Here is a 16,163-nt window from a genome sequence, read left to right as displayed (position 1 = left end):
AGGGGTGACCTAATAGAGGTGTATAAAATTATGAAAGGCATAGATAGGGTGAACGGTGGGAAGCTTTTTCCCAGGTCGGTGGTGACGTTCACGAGGGGTCATAGGTTCAAGGTTAAGGGGGGGGTTTAACACGGATATCAGAAGGACGTATTTTACACAGAGGGTGGTGGGGGCCTGGAATGCGCTGCCGGGCAAGGTGGTGGAGACGGACACACTGGGAACGTTTAAGACTTATCTAGATAGCCACATGAACTGAGTGGAAATGGAGGGATACAAAAGAATGGTCTAGTTGGGACCAGCGAGCGGCGTGGGCTTGGAGGGCCGAAGGGCCTGTTCCTGTGCTGTATTGTTCTTTGTTCTTTGACTCCTACTGTAGGCTCCTGAGTGTTTCAGTGAACAGGAACACACCATGCTGACAAATCAGGTAATTTGAGTTGAGCAAAACAGTGAATTTATTGCAATACAGAAGATCAGTCAAACAGAAGACAGGCAATAAAACAATATTCAACTCATACCAAACTTTTATTTAACCAAAATAACTCAAAATCTTTCTCAGAACATGAAAGCAATCTTGGAAGAGTATAAGGTGAACATATCACACTGTTATTACATCAAGGTATGATGGGCTAAGGGAACTCAGATCTGTAGAGACTGACCCCCCCAACCCCCACAACTCCATCACCATACTCAGGATAGTAGTCCTCCCAGACAGGAGAGTACAAACATTATCCATGGCATTAGTCAAACACTCGTCGTCTGAAGAGGATCTGTCTATAATTTACACCACCAACTGAAGCAGGGTCTGATTCTACTCCATACTCACTCCTGAGAGCTTCTCTCACTTTACTAGCTCACACTCACTCACATCAGGGGAAACTCTCTCAGAATTCTACAGAGTTTCTTTAAAATCTCTGTGCTTTAGTCTGGCTCCCAATTCCAATGGTCAGAAATTACACCGAACTTTAGTGACACAAGATGGAGCTTGTTTGCATCATACAAACCCACCAATGGTTACAGAGATCTAGTGGTCATGTGTGTCCATGGATCAATCAATTTTCACTCCTGGAAAACACACTTCACCCAGTTGAGATGGACAGTGCTTTCTTGAATCATAGAATGAACTCTGTGATAGAGAATCTTACCCAGGCCCTCTCCCAGTGCCCCACACATTTACAATGGCCAATCCATCTAACCTACACATCTTGGGACACTATAGGGCAATTTAGCAAGGCTGATCCACCTAACTTGCACATCTTTGGACTGTGGAAGGAAACCGGAGCACCCGAGGGAAACCCATGCAGATAAGGGTAGAACGTGCAAACTCCACACAGTCACCCAAGGCTGGAATTCAACTCAGGTCCTTGGCGCTGTGAGGCAAGAGTGCTAACCACTGTGCTGCCCATAATTCTAATTCCCAAGTCTCTGCCCTTTGACCCTCCATTCACCACAATGCTTCTGTAGCCAATCAAGTTTAACCGCTCCCTCATATCCACTGTCTGCACCCTTATTCCCAAAATTACCTTTACTCTCATCCTTCCTGGTCTATCTCCCTATTCTCAAGTCCAAGAGATAAAAATTTGAGTGTATCTGGTATACAACTGGTTTAGCCATCCATCGCCAGATCTGACTGTATCACATCAAGCACGAGTGGTCTTGTATCCTGCCAACTGCTCATTACGTGGAGATGCCGGCATTGGTCTGGGGTAAACACAGTAAGAAGTCTAACAACACCAGGTTAAAGTCCAACAGGTTTATTTGGTAGCAAAAGCCACTAGCTTTCGGAACAGGCTGTTCCTTCGTCAGGTGGGTGGGAGTTCTGATCACAAACAGGGCACAAAGACACAAACTTAATTTACATGAATGATTGGAATGTGAATCTTTACAGCTAATCAAGTCTTAAAGGTACAGACAATGTGAGTGGAGGGAGCATTAAGCACAGGTTAAAGAGATGTGTATTGTCTCCAGACAGGACAGCTAGTGAGATTTTGCACATCCAGGCAGGTTGTGGGGGTTACAGATAGTGTGACATGAACCCAAGATCCCGGTTTAGGCCGTCCTCATGTGTGCGGAACCTGGCTATCTGTCTGTGTTCAGCGACTCTGTGCTGTCGTGTGTCATGAAGGCCGCCTTGGAGAACGCTTACCCGGAGATCAGGGGCTGAATGCCCGTGACCGCTGAAGTGCTCCCCAATGGGAAGAGAACAGTCTTGCCTGGTGATTGTCGAGCAGTGTTCATTCATCCGTTGTCGTAGCGTCTGCATGGTTTCCCCAATGTACCATGTCTCGGGACATCCTTTCCTGCAGCATAACAGGTAGACAACGTTGGCCAAGTTGCAAGAGTATGTACCGTGTACCTGGTGGATGGTGTTCTCGCGTGAGATGATGGCATCCATGTCGATGATCCGGCACGTCTTGCAGAGGTTGCTGTGGCAGGGTCATGTGGTGTCATGGTCACTGTTCTCCTGAAGGCTGGGTAGTTTGCTGCGGACAATGGTCTGTTTGAGGTTGTGCGGTTGTTTGAAGGCAAGAAGTGGGGGTGTGGGGATGGCCTTGGCGAGATGTTCGTCTTCATCAATGACATGTTGAATGCTCCGGAGGAGATGTCGTAGCTTCTCCACTCCGGAGAACTGCTCATTACTACAGGACCACTCTGAAGAGAAAAGATAACTCATATCTTCTCCCCAAAACCAACTGTGTCCTTGGGGAAGTTATGTTCCAGCTGTACAGAGCTCTGTTTTGACCCTATCTGGAGAACCATGTTCAGTTCTAGGCATTGCACCTCAGGAGGGATATATTGACCTTGGAAGGAGTACAGCGTAGATTCAGCAGAATGTCCCTGGGGCTAAAAGGATTCAATTATGAGCAAAGGCTGCATAGACAGAGCTTGCATTCCCTTAAATGTAGAAAATTAAGGGGTAATTTAATTGAGATATTTAGCGAATTACTAGAGTAAACATAGAAACCCTACAGTGCAGAAGGAGGCCATTCGGCCCATCGAGTCTGCACCGACCACAATCCCACCCAGGCCCCACCCCCACACATTTTACCCGCTAATCCCTCTAACCTACACATCCCAGGACTCTAAGGGGCAATTTTTTAACCTGGCCAATCAACCTAACCCGCACATCTTTGGACTGTGGGAGGAAACCGGAGCACCCGGAGGAAACCCACGCAGACACGAGGAGAATGTGCAAACTCCACACAGACAGTGACCCGAGCCGGGAATCGAACCCGGGACCCTGGAGCTGCGAAGCAGCAGTGCTAACCACTGTGCTACCGTGCCGCCCCAAGTAGTTAGAGAGAAACTTTTCCTCCGCTGGGAGAGCCCAGAATACCTGGCAGGGTGAAACCATGATCAAGCAGGGGACAAGGCTAGTCCATTGCATTGGGCATGTGCTGACGCCTGCGTTCATGGTTTGTCCAAGCTAGGTTGAGTAAAGGATCGGGGTAGTCAATGAGGTTAAACCGAGGCTTAACCTGATGCAATTTTTCAAAGCCATCTCGGCCTTTTGGCTAAGGTGAAGAGTTAGATCAGGCCCCGGAGTGGGTGCAATGCCTCATCCAGTCAGTTGGATCTTGTTTGATCAAGCCCAAGATGGGGTGTGAAGTTTTGTCAGCTTGGATCTTCTTTGTTCCTCATGTGGGGACCATTAATTGGATTCAATTTGAATTGGGTTTTTAGTTGGAATAATAGTACCGAGAAAAAAAACAAAGGGCAGATCATTACAATTAGAGCTAGGCTGTTCAAAGATGATGTTAGCAAACACTTCACAAAAAGGGGATTGGAAATCTGGAACTCGCTCCCCACAAAAATCTGTTGAGTCTGGGGGTCAATTGAAAATTTCAAAATTGAGATTGATGGGTTTATTATTAGACAGGTGGATTAAGGGTTACAGAGCCAAGGCAGGTAGATAGAGTTAAGAATCGGATCAGCTAAGATCTAATTGAATGGTGTCAAAGGCTCAAGGGATGACTACATTCCTTCAATTCCTCTTGATTGCCCTCTCTATTCTCATCTCCAACAACAATTGGTCAGTGTCATCCTCTTCAACCTCCAGCTGAGCTTCTGGCCCCATACCCTCTCCATCACAAAGATCACCTACTTCCCCCTCTGTAATAATGCCCATTTCAACACCCCACCCATCCCCGTATTTGTCCATCTGCTGTTGAAATCCTCATCTATGCTGACTGTGTGAAGTCTTTGTCAGACATCTCACACTGAAATATCCTTTCCTGTGTGGATGTCTCAGTGTTTCATGAGCGTTGCTGACTGTGTGAGACTCAATCACAGGCCTCACTTGGCTTCCCCACTGTGTGAATACGACGATGATCCAACATCCCCCATAATTGTTCAAACACCTCATTACACACATCACATGTGAATGTTTTCTTCTCCACTGTGTGAATGCGCCAGTGCTTCACCAGGCCTGATAACCTTGTAAAGTTCTTATTACACACCTCACATTTGAACGGCTTCTCCCCAGTGTGAGTACGTTGGTGTTTATGGAGATTTGATGGCCGGGAAAATGATTTCTTACACACTTCACAGGTGAATGGTTTCTCCCCACTGTGAATACGTCGATGTTCACGGAGGGTCGATGACTGGGTGAATGATTTATTACACACTTCACAGGTGAATGGTTTCTCTCCAGTGTGAGTGCGTTGGTGTGCATGAAAGTAAGATGAGCTAGAGAATGATTTATTGCACAACTCACAGGTGACTGGTTTCTCCCCAGTGTGCCTACGTCGGTGTTCACGGAGTGTGGATGAATGGGAGAATGATTCATTGCACACTCCGCAGGTGAATGGTTTCTCCCCAGTGTGAATGCGTTGATGTTCTCGGAGAGTCGACGAATGGGAGAATGATTTCTCACACACTTCACAGGTGAATGGCTTTTCCTCAGTGTGAATGCGTTGGTGATCACGAAAGTAAGATGAGCGAGAGAATGATTTGTCACACACCTCACACTTGAATGGTTTCTCCCCTGTGTGAACACGTCGGTGTTGCACTAGTGATGATGACTGTGAAAAAGCTCGATCACACAACTCACAACTGAAGGGTTTCTCCCCTGTGTGAATACTCCGGTGTATCAGGAACTTAGTAGATGTTGGGAAAGCTTTATCACAAAACTCACATTTGAAAGGTTTCTCCCCTGTGTGGATAGTTTGATGGACCTGTAATTTTGATAACTGTGTGAAAGCTTTCTCACACACGTCACAGCGGAACGGCTTCTCCCCTGTGTGAATGCGTTTGTGTCTGTGGAGCTGCCATGACTTCGAGAATGATTTGTTGCAAACCTCACATGTAAATGGTTTCTCTCCACTATGTGTGCGTTGGTGGATACGAAACTGAGATGAGCATGAAAAGTTTTTGTCACACAACTCACACTTCAACAGTTTCTTTTCCATGTGGCTGTCTTTGTATTACTGGTGATACAACTGAGCCTGTTGAGCCAACCCCATACATGAATAGCATCCCCCTAAAGGAATGAGTAAGTGGTTCATGAGGCTCAATGAATGACTGAAGCTCTCACCACACTCGGAATCCACTCACACTTGTTCCCAGCCTCACTCTGACCGATCACCCACAGCTGAACCTTCAGAAAGGTTGGTTCTGATGGAAGGTTCCACACCACTGACCAGTTTCAGGTCTGATGATATGTCAAAGCTGCCCTGACATGACCAATTTCCAAATGATGGTTTCACTGCCCAACCTTCTCTGTGTTGAGCAATGCTGTGAAGCGACTGGATGTCTTCCCACAGTTGTCCTTGGGTGATGGTCAGGATCTATCTGCGGTGTCTATCCTCTCTGTATTTTCTGGTGTAGTACAGTGAAATCCTTCTGTAAAATAGGAAAAGGAAACATGATTTCTTCCAACTCCCTCTCCTTTTCTGAAGGGGCTGACTCCTCAGTTAGATACTGTTCCACATCGAGTGCCAGTTTGCTATTCCGCTCTATGGGGAATCAGATGCAAGTCCTTTCTTTTTCTTAACTTGACAGTTGTGATAACCCTCCGGACTTGCATGGGGAATCATTGATTGGCCTCCCAGTAGGACTCCTTGAAAATGAGCTTCCTGGGGATTAATAATTAACTCACCAGGTCCAGCTCTTACACCGAACCCTATATAAAGCAAGTCCCTGACTGGGTCCATTGTTGTATTGTTCCACTTGAGATCTGTTTGTGTTCACCACAAGCTTGTGGTTTTGCTTTATTTTATTTTGTGTCATAAAGCACTATTCCTTTATAGCTGACTCCTGGAGTTATTATAACTGTCACACACCCTCTGTTTCCATCAGAGACATTGGATAGTGACCAGGAGGAGACAATGTGGCTACTCTCTTTCCTCCACCCAGACTCCAATCTTCCCAGGCACTGTGAGGCAATGGACTCTTAATTCAGTATGGAGTCATGTCACAGAATTCATCAATTTGGAAACATCCCAGGTTCCTCCCTAACCATCCCTGGGAATGTCCATGCAGCATGTCCCATTGTAGGCCACTGGTAGATGGGGAAGTTCTCAATATTGAATCCATGGAGTCTCATGGCTTCAGGTCAAACAAGTTCAAGGAAAACTACCATTCCCCTCCCAGCTAATGAGTGATTACTTCACCGTGTTGATTATCACTGGAGACGTAGACCAAGGACAGATCCCAAAACGGGTTATCTGTGAGGTGCAGTGAGCCATCAGCAGCAGCAGGATTGTATTCACCACAATCTCACAGCCCGGCACAGCCCTCATTCCATGATCATCATCAAACCAGTGGATAGATATGTCAGGAGCAGCACTGGGTAAACTTTAGAGTAAGAGTTTTAACAACACCAGGTTAACACCAACACCAAAACTCTTACTGTGTTCACCCCAGTCTAACGCCGGCATCTCCACATCATAAACGTTAGAGTCCAGGTTTGAACCGAGTGAAGGTTATTACTTAATCTGCCTCCACCCTCTATCAGACAGTCCATTCCAAATCCTAACCACACATTGTGTAAAAACATTTTTCATCAAGTTGCCACTGATTATTTTGCCAATCATCTTTTATCTGTAACATCTAGTTATCAACTCTACCAATGGGAATAGTCTCTCTTTATTTACTCTGTCTAAACTTTTCATGATTTTAAATATCTCTAACAAATCTCCTCTGAGCCTTCTCTGATCTATAGGAAACAATCCCAGTTTCTCGGGTCTATCAAAGTAACTGTAATCTCTCAATCCTGGAACCATTCAAATAAATCTCTTCTGTACCCTCTCCAAAATTCAGACTGGGGTGGGAGTTCTTGGAGGAATTTGAAAAGACGGAAAACATCTAGATCTCAAAACAGAGACAGAACTGACCATTCAGTCCACAGGATAATAACAAACTCCCAACACACACACACAACTCAATAATAGGAAATCAGTAAGAATCCTCAGACACTGTCCTCCCAGATAATTACACCTCACCTTCTCAGATTCAGCAATGACTCATCAACAAAACTCAGCCTGTAAATCAGAAGGGAAATGCTTCCAATAAACACACTCAATATCCAACACACAGCTCCAATCAAACAGCTCAGCACAAAGCACCGAGTAAACAGGTCTCTCAGCTGGATCTTCTCACACAGCATAAGGGGCATTTCCACACCTGATTCCCCACAGGATAGTCAGACTGCCTGAACATTAGTGTGGATATTATGCAATGTAATTATTATAAATTCTGCTTCTTCGCTCACCATCTCCTCACTTGGTTTTCAGTCCCTACAGGAAGTGAAGCAGCTGTGAAAGAGGAAGAGGAGAGAATGGGCAGAGTGGGTGGGCTCTCTGATTGACGTCTCTCACAGCCAATCCAAATATTTCTGGAGTAACATGAGTTTCCTGAAGCTTGGGAAACTGACCGGTGAAACGGAGACGACTTTGAGCAGCAGATTAGGTGGGGATTTAAACTTGTCATTGCCCCATCTGAATAAAACCTCACTTATTGCAGCTGCTGTCTCAGTTCCCCTGGTAAATGTTTGACAGAGATTTCTAGTGAGGGAATAGCATTCTTCATCCTCGGAGGCTTTCAAACTGACAACATCAGTGTGGGATGTGTAGCCTCGGATGTGTTTGACCGAAGATGGACTTGCAATGAAACACACCGTGCCTAGGCACAGGGCCATGACCAGTTGCAGCCTTCCTGCTGGTCAGTGTCTGTGGGCACCAATTTGCTGATAAGCCAAAGCCTATCAGCAGGCAATGTAGAGTAACATCAGGCTCTGATTGGACACGTCCGCTTAGAGGAGGAAATTGCTGATCTGAAGTTGCTGGGGTGACTTTGGGATAAATATTTTCCATGGTGATTTTCAGTAAGAGTTGTGTTATGTTGAAATCTAAAACAGTCATTTAGACTGAGCTTTGTGTTTAAAAAAAGACAATTACTAAATTTTGCTAAGTAAAGCCTCAAGATGAAGAAGCGGAAGAGTGAGTGCAGCATGTCCCATTGTAGGTTGTCAGCATCCCCTGGATAAATAGTCTGCCACATGAATCCACACAGGTAGAACACCACGGTCTGGCGGTTAAAGAACTCCAGGTTAAAGTCCTTCAGGTTTATTTGGTAGCACAATCTTTCGGAGTGTCACTCCTTCTTCAGACTCACCTGAAGAAGGAATGACACTCCGAAAGCTTGTGCTACCAAATAAACCTGTTGGACTTTAACCTGGTGTCGTGAGACTTTTTACTGTGCTTATCCCAGTCCAACGCCGGCATCTCCATCATGGTTAAAGAGCTCGACAGCAAACGAGGAGCCCATTCTCCCTGTAAATAAATGTGCTGCTGGACATTGGGGCCAGAGCACTCCCTGAGAAAGGGCTACTCCCCAGGACCTCATTATGGCAATCTAGGAGAGTTGTTTCCAACCAGTGTGAGAGCCTTGTAAGTGTGCCATGGGGGGATGTTAGGTTTGGAGACATTCTTCATCGTATTTCAGGAAAAAAAAGCAGCATTTTTGAGTTATCTCCCTTAGAATGAGTTGGAACTTAGATTTTGTTTTCCAGAGAATGTGTCAGTCGTTAGAGATCTTCCTAGAGAATGTGTTTGTATTTACATTAAAGTTTATTTATTAGTGTCATGAGTAGGCTTACATTAACATTGCAATGGAGTTACTGTGAAAATTCCCTAGTCGCCACACTCAGACGTCTGTTCGGGTACAGTGAGGGAGAATTTAGCATGGCCAATGTACCTAACCAGCACATCTTTTGGACTGTGGGAGGAAACCGGAACACCCAGAGAAAACCCAAGTAGACACCGGGAGGACGTGCAGATTCCGCACAGACTGTGACCCAAGCCGGTAATCACAGTGGTTAGCACTGTGAGGCAGCAGTGCTAACCACTGTCCCACCGTGCCGCCCCCATATCATTCAAAACAGAGTGTGTCAGTGTTTGGAAATTAACCCCGGAGAATGTGCCAGTGTGTAGAAGAGACTGTCCCACGATAGAGTTTTTTTCCCCAGGAAAATGTGTCAGTATTTAAAGATTGTTTCTCTAAGAATGTTCGGTATTTCAGCCCTCTCTGCTCCATCCGGGAAGATGGCCAAGCGCACCAAGAAGGTGGGGATCGTGGGGAAATACGGCACTCGCTATGGAGCCTCCCTCCGCAAAATGGTGAAAAAGATCGAGATCTTCTTAATGAAGTGTAGCCTCCCTCCGCCAAATACAGCTGCTCCTTCTGCGGGAAGATAAAGATGAAACGCAGGGCAGTCGGCATCTGGCATTGTGGATCTTGCATGAAAACTGTAGCTGGAGGAGCTTGGGCCTACAACACCACAGTGAAGTCTGCAATTCGCCGACTGCGGGAGCTGAAGGATCAGTGAGCACTGGCTGTGGAGTCTGGCCCCCCGCCCCTTCCTTCCAGAGATTTATCTGTCAACAAACTTGTTAATAAAATGTTAAAGGCAACAAAAAAAATCAAGAATGGTACCCAGAGTATTTTGCAGCATATGAAGGATTTTGCCAGGGGAATGCTCAACAACTTTGAGATTTTTACCAAGAGAATATGCCAGAGCTCAGACTTTGTTGCCCAGTGCTGTGTCAGTATTTAGAAATTGTTCCCCAGAGAAGGTATCAGTCTTCACAGATTTTTTGCCCAGAAAATGTGTCAGAATTTGTTCCCCGTAATATTTTTCATTATTTAGCAATTGCTCCCCAGAGAATGTCAGCGCTTCACACATATCCAGGGATAATGTGTCATTTCTAGCTTGTTACCAGAGAACGTATTATTAGGATACGGTGTCAGTATTTCCAGATTGCTGCCCTGAGTCATCTAATTGGGTCTCACGCAACAGCAGGAATTCGTTCTAAACTTGGTCATGTCAATGAACTGATAGTCATGATATGGAGATGCCGGCGTTGGACTGGGGTAAACACAGTAAGAAGTTTAACAACACCAGATTAAAGTCCAACAGGTTTATTTGGTAGCAAGCTTGTGTGGCTTTTGCTACCAAATAAACCTGTTGGACTTTAACCTGGTGTTGTTAAACTTCTTACAATGAACTGATAGCCAGGTTCCGCACACATGAGGTCGGCCTCAACCGGGATCTTGGGTTCATGTCACACTATCTGTAAGTCCCACAACTTGCCTGGACTTGCAAAGTCTCACTGGCTGTCCTGTCTGGAGACAATACACATCTCTTTAACCTGTGCTAATGCTCCCTCCACTCACATTGTCTGTGCCATTAAGACTTGATTAGCTGTAAAGACTCGCATACCAATCATTATTCTGTAAATCTTTATATGCCCTGTTTGCTGTTTATGAGCAGATCTTCCACTCACCTAACGAAGGAGCAGCGCTCTGAAAGCTAGTGGCGTTTGCTACCAAATAAACCTGTTGGACTTTAACCTGGTGTTGTTAGACTCCTTACCATGTCAATGAGCAGCAGGAACAGAGGCTTTGACCTCACTTGATCAAAAGTAATGGAGCAAAGTTTGTGTTAGATAAATCACACCATTTGAAAGTGGTACTTTTTTTACTGTAAATATTGTCCATGATGTCAAATGAGAGTTTTATATTTAATTCTTATTAATAACCCACTGATTAAAATAAAAGCCGTGAGAAGGAAAAAGGTGGATGAGCTAAAAAAAATGCTTATTCATAATTTGGGAGCTGCACATCAATGTATCCATGACATTTCTACTAAGAATTTAACAGTTATTGCGCTGTGTTTCCAATTCTGTCTTTCATTTGTTTCTATTTTGTGTTTTATTACGTGTGGTGCTGGGTGTTATTTTAAAGAAAAATGTATCCAATCTGGTGCTCAGCCGCCTGTAGCATTGCTCTTCAGAAAGCAGTGTGAACTGATTACCAGGTGTTTACACTTCATTAAGAAGAATTGCCTTGTTGGAGTGTTTTAAACAATTTGAGTGGTGTCCAAGAGACATATCAATAAAAACCATGTGTGAGTTGGGGATAGAGATTGCAAGAAGTGTGTGAGTTACTGACTGAATGCACGTGTGTATGAGGAAAATAGAGGGAATAAATGCGTGTGTGCGCGCGAGTGACCGAAAGAAGTTGAGGAGTCTGTGCGAGTGTGACAGATTATGTATGCAAGTGAGGGAGAGTTTGAGCATGCGTGGCAGATATTAGTGTGTGAGTGACTTGGAGTGTGCACAAAAGCTCAGTTGATTGTGGTCCAAAGTGCGTGCAAACACTGCATCAAGTTCTGCGTTGAAATGTTTTTAAAAAAATACATGACCAAACTTTGAGACAACAGCACTGTCGCCTGGGTAATAATGTGATTAAACAATTGCGGATGATGTAAGATTCATGTTTGATGGCGAAAGTAAAGAGTGGTCTGGTTTGAAATCTCCCAGGAGGTTGCCCTGGCTTTCATTTTCATTTGCAAGCGATTAAAGATTATTTTAAGTTTACATTGACTTGTAATGCTAAAGTGCACCTTAGTGCAAGAGTGAATCGAAACTAGTTAGCATTTTGTTTTTCCTCAGCTCTCTGAATTGTATTTCTCAGGGATTGGTGTTTACGTCACAGACGAAAGAACAGCTAATTACATATAATTATGAGGGGGCTCTTTGTGCCAATCTCATTACTTTCAGGGTAAGCTGAGTGAGTGGCTACCTGTAGTTAAAGTGTTCTTTGGCGATATATCAGACAGACTCCCGTAATGTGATCACTGGTGACTTTGTAATTGTGTTGGAAGATCGAGAAATACCGTGTTCGCAGAGAAATACTGAAAGGATGAGTTGAAAACCGCCTGCAGACTGCACTTTGTGTGGGATCACAGTAGCATTTTAAACCAGCATTTACTGTGTACTGAAATGAGATGTGTGCGATCAATGATTTTTTTTTAGGAAAAACTTTTATCAAGAGCAATTACTGAATTCACCTTTAATATTTTAGCATAATTTGTTCGCACGAGGGGTGAACATTGGCTAAAGTAAGACCAATAAATATTGTACATTTGAAATGCAAATATCATTGGGGAGGGGCATGACATCAAGGGGGGGACCCCAGAAATGAGCGTGAGCATAGGGCCCCACAAAGTGCAAGTCTGCCACGGTGTTTAACACAGTAAGAAGTCTCACAACACCAGGTTAAAGTTCAACAGGTTTATTTGGTAGCACAAGCCACTAGCTTTCGGAGCGCTGCTCCTTCATCAGGTGAGTAGGATTTCAGTTCACAAACAGGGCATATAAAGAGACAAACTCAATTTACAAAATAACGGTTGGAATGCGAGTTACCCATACCATCCCCCTCTCTCTCGCCACGTGAAGCCTCTTTCATAGAATAGAACCCCTGCAGTGCAGGAGGGGGCCATTTGGCCCATCGAACCTGCACCAATAACAATCCCACCCTGGCTCTATGCCCGTAACCCCAAGTATTTTAACCACTAATCCCCCTGACACTAAGGGGCAATTTAGCATAGCCAATCCACCTAACCTGCACATCTTTGGAGTGTGGGAGGAAACCAGAGCACCCGGAGGAAACCCACGCAGACACCAGGAAAACGTGCAAATTCCACTCCGACAGTGACCCAAGCCACGAATTGAACCCATGTCCCTGATGCTGTGAGGCAGCAGTGTTAATCACTGCCACCCTCTCCCTCTAATCCTTTCATTCCCTCCAATCCTTCCTCTCTTTACTCAATGTTTTTCTCTCTCTCCCACATTCCCTCCCTCTCTCAATTCTCTTTTCTATTGGAAAGGTTACTGTAACTGGGAAAGCAGGTCTGTTTATTTCTAAATGAATTAAAAGACCCCCCTTAGGGCATCCTCACCAGCACCTTCCAGAAGAAGCATGTCCCCGTCAATAACAAACACACAACTCAAACAAGATTTAACAAAGGAGGAGAGGGAGTTGGAGGAAATCATGTTTCCTTTTTCTGTTTTACAGAAGGATTGCACTGTGTACACCAGAGAATACAGAGAGGATAGATACCACAGATAGATCCTGACCATCACCCAAGGAACAACTGTGGGAAGACATCCAGTCCCTTCACAGCACTGAGAAGGGACTGGGTGTCCCTTCACAACACAGAGAAGGTTGGACAATGAAACCATTATCTGGAAATCAGTCGGGTCAGGGGATCTTTGACATATCATCATATCTGAAACTGGTCAGTGGTGTGGAACCTTCCATCAGAACCAACATTTCTGAAGGGTCGGCTGTGGATGATCAGTCAGGGTGAGGCTGGGAAGAAGTGTGGGTGGACTCCAAGTGCATCTGTTTTATCACCTGTAACACAAGGGCAACTTCATGGAAGAGAAACCATTCAAGTGTGACGTCTGCGATCAAACCTTCGCAGTGTCATCGAAGTTCTGAAAACACCGATGCACTCACATAGGAGAGAAACCGTTCATATGTGAGGTTTGTAACAAATCCTTCACAAATTCATCAAACCTCCTAGTCCATCAAAGAATCCAAACAGGATAGAAACCCTTCAAATGTGAGGTTTGTGAGAAACCTTTCACCCACTCCTCTGATCATCTGAGGGACAAGAGGATACACAGGGGAAAAACCATTCAGATGCAGGATATGTGGCCAAAATTCACATGGTTATAGAATTTTGTGCAACACCATCGCATTCACAGTGGGGAGAGACCATTCCAATGTGAGGTGTTGTAACAAGAACTTTACACAATCATCAGCTCTGGTGGATCATCGTCACATTCACACCAGTGAGAAACCATTCACATGCGAGGTGTGCACCAAATCATTCTCACACTTAACGTCTCTCCATGTACATCCACACATTCACACAAGTAAAGTATGTGACAAATGCTCTCTCACATCTCAATTTCACCTACACCAGTGTATTCACGCTGGGAGAGAGCATTCAGATATGAAGTGTGTGGTAAAGCCTTCACAAATTCATCGGCACTCCTGATGCAACAAGGCATTCACACAGGGGAGGTTTGTGGAAGATTTTCAGACACTCCTCTGATCTCCTGAGACACCAGAGGAAAGAAATATCTGCAAGTGTAAGGGTGTGTGAGCCTTCACAAATTCATCGACACTTGTGAATCCCCGACACATCCACGCTGGGCAGAAACCGTTCAGGTGTGAGGTGTGTAATGAAGGCTTTGCACCATCATCAGGCCTGGTGAATCACCAGTGTATCCACACAGGGGAGAAACCATTCAGATGCAAGATGTGCAACAAGTCATTCTCCCGGTCATCGACTCTACCAACGCTGACGTATTCACATGGGGAAGAAGCTGTACCTGTGTGACAAATCATTCTCACGCTCATCTCACTTTTGTGTACACCAACACATTCACACGGGGTGAAACCATACACATTTGACAAATGAGACAAACTATTCTCACGCTCATCAACTCTCCACATACACCAACATATTCACACAAGGAAGAAGACATTCAAATGTAGTGTGTGACAAAAGTGACACAAATTTGTTGAAGCTGCATCAGGGGATTCACAGTAAGAAGTCTCACAACATCAGGTTAAAGTCCAACAGATTTATTTGGCAGCACAAGCTTTCGGAGCGCTCCTCCTTCATCAGGCGAGTGGGAGTTGTGTTCACAAACAGGGCATATATAGACACAAACTCAATTTACAAGATAATGGTTGGAATGTGAGTCTTTACAGGTAATCAAGTCTTAAAAGGTACAGACAATATGAGGGGAGAGAGGGCCAAGCACAAGTTAAAGAGGTGTATATTGTCTCCAGCAATATTATCATTGATACAAATGCCATCATCTCACGTGAGAACACCATCCACCAGGTACACGGTACATACTCTTGCAACTCAGCCAACGTTGTCTACCTGATGTGCTGCAGGAAAGGATGTCCCGAGGCATAGTATATTGGGGAAACCATGGAGACGCTACGACAATGGATGAATGAACACCGCTCAACAATCACCAGGCAGGAGTGTTCCCTTCCAGTCGGGGAACATTTCAGCAGACAGGGGCATTCAACCTCTAATCTTCGGGTAAGCGTTCTCCAAGGAGGCCTTCATGACACACGACAACGCAGAATCACTGAGCAGAAACTGATAGCCAAGTTCCGCACATATGAGGACGGCCTCAACTGGGATCTTGGGTTCATGTCACACTATCTATAATCCCCACGACTTGCCTGGGCTTGCAAAATCTCATTAACTGTCCTGGCTGGAGACATACACACCTCTAACTTGTGCTTGGCCCTCTCTCCACTCACATTGTCTGTACCTTTTAAGACTTGATTACCTGTAAAGACTCGCATTCCAACCATTATCTTGTAAATTGAGTTTGTCTCTATATATGTCCTGTTTGTGAACACAACTCCCACTCGCCTGATGAAGGGGCAGTGCTCCGAAAGCTTGTGCTGCCAAATAAACCTGTTGGACTTTAACCTGGTGTTGTGAGACTTCTTACACCAGTCCAACGCTGGTATCTCCACATCAGAGGATTCACACAGGGATAACTCTTGAAGTGTGAGATTTACTATAAAGTTTTTCTGAACACTTTGAAACTCTTGGTACACCAGCAAATCCACACTTGTGAGAAACCATTCAGGTGTTTGTGTATGACAAGACTTTCACACAGTTAGTGTAGCTCCAAGTCCATCAGTGCGCTCACACAAAGAGAAATCCGACTGGTCTGAGTTCTGTAATAAAGCAGTTGCCAGATCTCCTCGAACATCAGCGACACCCAATACCATTTAGTTTGCAGGCTTTGTGGTTTCTCAACTGT

General features: G+C 44.9%; 1 protein-coding gene and 1 pseudogene across 1 annotated transcript in view; one reads left to right on the top strand and one right to left on the bottom strand.

The window, feature by feature from the left end:
- Positions 1-503: 503 nt before the first annotated feature.
- Positions 504-16,163, bottom strand: part of LOC144497035 (uncharacterized) — a 91,566-nt gene continuing 75,906 nt past the window's right edge. Inside the window, exon 2 of the mRNA XM_078217756.1 lies at positions 504-5,315. Within this exon, the coding sequence (XP_078073882.1) occupies positions 4,281-5,315 (1,035 nt within the window). The 3' untranslated portion in view covers positions 504-4,280. The remainder of the gene's footprint in view (positions 5,316-16,163) is intronic.
- On the top strand, positions 9,522-9,868 carry LOC144497051 (large ribosomal subunit protein eL43 pseudogene; annotated as a pseudogene).

The sequence above is a fragment of the Mustelus asterias genome, chromosome 8, assembly GCF_964213995.1.
Source record: "Mustelus asterias chromosome 8, sMusAst1.hap1.1, whole genome shotgun sequence".
Lineage (NCBI taxonomy): Eukaryota > Metazoa > Chordata > Chondrichthyes > Carcharhiniformes > Triakidae > Mustelus > Mustelus asterias.
The sequence above is the reverse complement of the archived record's forward strand: the minus strand, read 5'-3'. Positions and strand labels throughout refer to the sequence as shown.